The 2,262-nt window shown below is 41.4% G+C and overlaps 1 protein-coding gene and 1 pseudogene across 1 annotated transcript in view; both read left to right on the top strand.

The window, feature by feature from the left end:
- Positions 1–303, top strand: part of LOC103193510 (olfactory receptor 1J2-like) — a 43,212-nt gene extending 42,909 nt beyond the window's left edge. The window contains exon 3 of the mRNA XM_042780375.1: positions 287–303. Coding sequence (XP_042636309.1) covers positions 287–303 — 17 coding nt within the window. The remainder of the gene's footprint in view (positions 1–286) is intronic.
- Positions 304–339: 36 nt separating this feature from the next.
- On the top strand, positions 340–1,320 carry LOC103193509 (annotated as a pseudogene).
- Positions 1,321–2,262: the final 942 nt, after the last annotated feature.

Raw genomic sequence — 2,262 nt, 5'->3', positions numbered from 1 at the left:
TATCTCATTATGTCCATCAAGATGTAATCTCACAGAGGGCAGGCATCATACTTTTGTTGTCCATGGGAGCATTCTCAGTCCTTAGTAGAAGTCTGGGTTCAGACTCAATATTTAATAAAGAATGTTGACTAAGGCAGTGATTGCCCACTTTTTTCGTATTCAATGAGAGTTTATTGGTTAATTTTTGGTGTGATGTTTTCTTGGATCCAGACTGGGACAGAGGGAAGATGCATGCATCCACAAGTGTGATAATCAACCCAGTATGTGAAGTGTTGGTCCCAATCAGCCTTCCTAGGTTCCTGAGACTCCTGACCCTTCTTCATCCTCAGGACACAGAAGAGCACCATGAGGCCTGAGAACTGGAGCACCATGTCTGAATTCCTCCTCCTGGGGCTCCCCGTCCGGCTGGAGCAGCAGGGCATGTTCCTTGCCCTGTTCCTGGGCATGTACCTGACCACGGTGCTGGGGAACCTGCTCATCATCCTGCTCGTCAGGCTGGACCCTCGTCTCCACACCCCCATGTACTTCTTCCTCAGCCACTTGGCCTTCTCTGATGTCTCTTTCTCATCTGTCACCGTCCCAAAGATGTTGATGGACATGCAGGCTAGTGACAAATCCATCCCCTATGAGAGGTGCATTTCACAGATGTATTTTTTTCCTACTTTTTGTTTGTCTCAATAATTTCCTTCTTGCAGTGATGGCATATGACAGGTTTGTGGCCATCTGTCATCCCCTCTACTATACCACCAACATGAGGGAGGAGCTGTGTTTCTTATTGGTGGTTGGGTCCTGGTTCCTCTCTAGTGTCCATGCCCTGTTGCATACCCTTCTCCTGTTCCACTTGTCCTTCTGTACTGACAACAATATCCCAAACTTCTTCTGTGACCTCCCAGCCCTCCTGAAGCTTACCTGTTCAGACACTTGCCTCAATGAACTCGTTGTCTTAATTGAGGGGGGGCTGATTGTCCTTTTGTCACTGAGTGCTATTTTTGGCTCTTATGTTAGCATTGGGGCCACCATCCTGAAGGTTCCTTCCACCAAGAGGATCTGCAAAGCCTTGTCCACCTGTGGTTCCCATCTCTTTGTGGTGTTTCGGTACTATGGGACTTTGCAATTATTTACTTCTTTCCTGCATCAAACAATTCCAAAGTCAAGGACATAATTGCTTCAGTTATGTACACGGTGGTGATCCCCATGCTGAACCCATTCATCTACTGCCCGAGAAACAGAGACATGAAATTGGCTCTGAGAATACTTTACAGAAGGAGGATTTTTTTATGTTTTTTATTTTTTTGCCAAATGACAGTTACTGATTCTTGATTTTTCTTTTCCTTGTGTTGTTTCCAGTGATGCCTCCTTGACATATTGTCTTTGTGACTGTGGTAGATTGTATCCTCTCCTTTCAAGTATGTAGTCTACTTCCCCAGCCCTTGAATCTAGGTGGGTCTTATGATTTGCTTTGGGTAATATCTTAGTTATAGTAGTGATATTGTTCCAATGCCAAGCAGACTCTGTTCTTGCTACTTTTGGAACCTTGAGACTACCATGTGAATAAGCCTATGATAATTGCAGGAAGATAAGAGATCTCTTGGAAGAGAGGATCAAGATGCTCCAGCTGAAAATATACATGTATCTGCTTATTTTGGAAACAAACAAACAAAAACCCAAAACAGGACAAATAAATTGTAAACTAATGAGATTGATTACTTAAATGTGTGAGCGAAAATGGGATGGAAAGATGGGGAGATGGGTATACCTCTTTGTATATAGTTGTGATCATGTTATCTTTTAAATAAACGAATAAATAAGGATGGGCAATGAAGCAAAGCCGAATAAAGCAAAACAAATGAACCTAATTATATTTCAAGTGAATAACATCATTAGACTGAAGGGTGATGAAGAAAAGTAACTGAGTAATTCTGAAGCACAGTTTTTGTCTATATACCATTGAAATAAAGAGAGAGAGAGAGAAAAAAAAAAAACTATAACAAATATTGAACTGCAATGAACAGGTTTTTCATCCACAGTGGTTGGGGCTCAAGTTTCTGAAATTATTCAACATGTATACTAGGATTCAGCAAAGAAGTAAAAATATTGTGGGAAAAGGGAGCCGCTCTTCACTATCAGAGCAAGTTATAACGTGTAGAATAAGGGAGTGTGGAAAGAATTCTTCGTGGCAAACTGAAATTGGAGAGAATAGTTTGAACTCCTAGTTTTTCATATCAATACATAGATTAAGATTTATATGTTATGTCAATGACT

Source organism: Orycteropus afer, unplaced genomic scaffold (genome assembly GCF_000298275.1).
Source record: "Orycteropus afer afer isolate SDZICR_OR568_19922 unplaced genomic scaffold, OryAfe1.0 scaffold00037, whole genome shotgun sequence".
NCBI classification, from domain to species: Eukaryota; Metazoa; Chordata; class Mammalia; order Tubulidentata; family Orycteropodidae; genus Orycteropus; species Orycteropus afer.
Note: the sequence above shows the minus strand (reverse complement) of the source record. Positions and strands in the feature narration are given on the sequence as shown.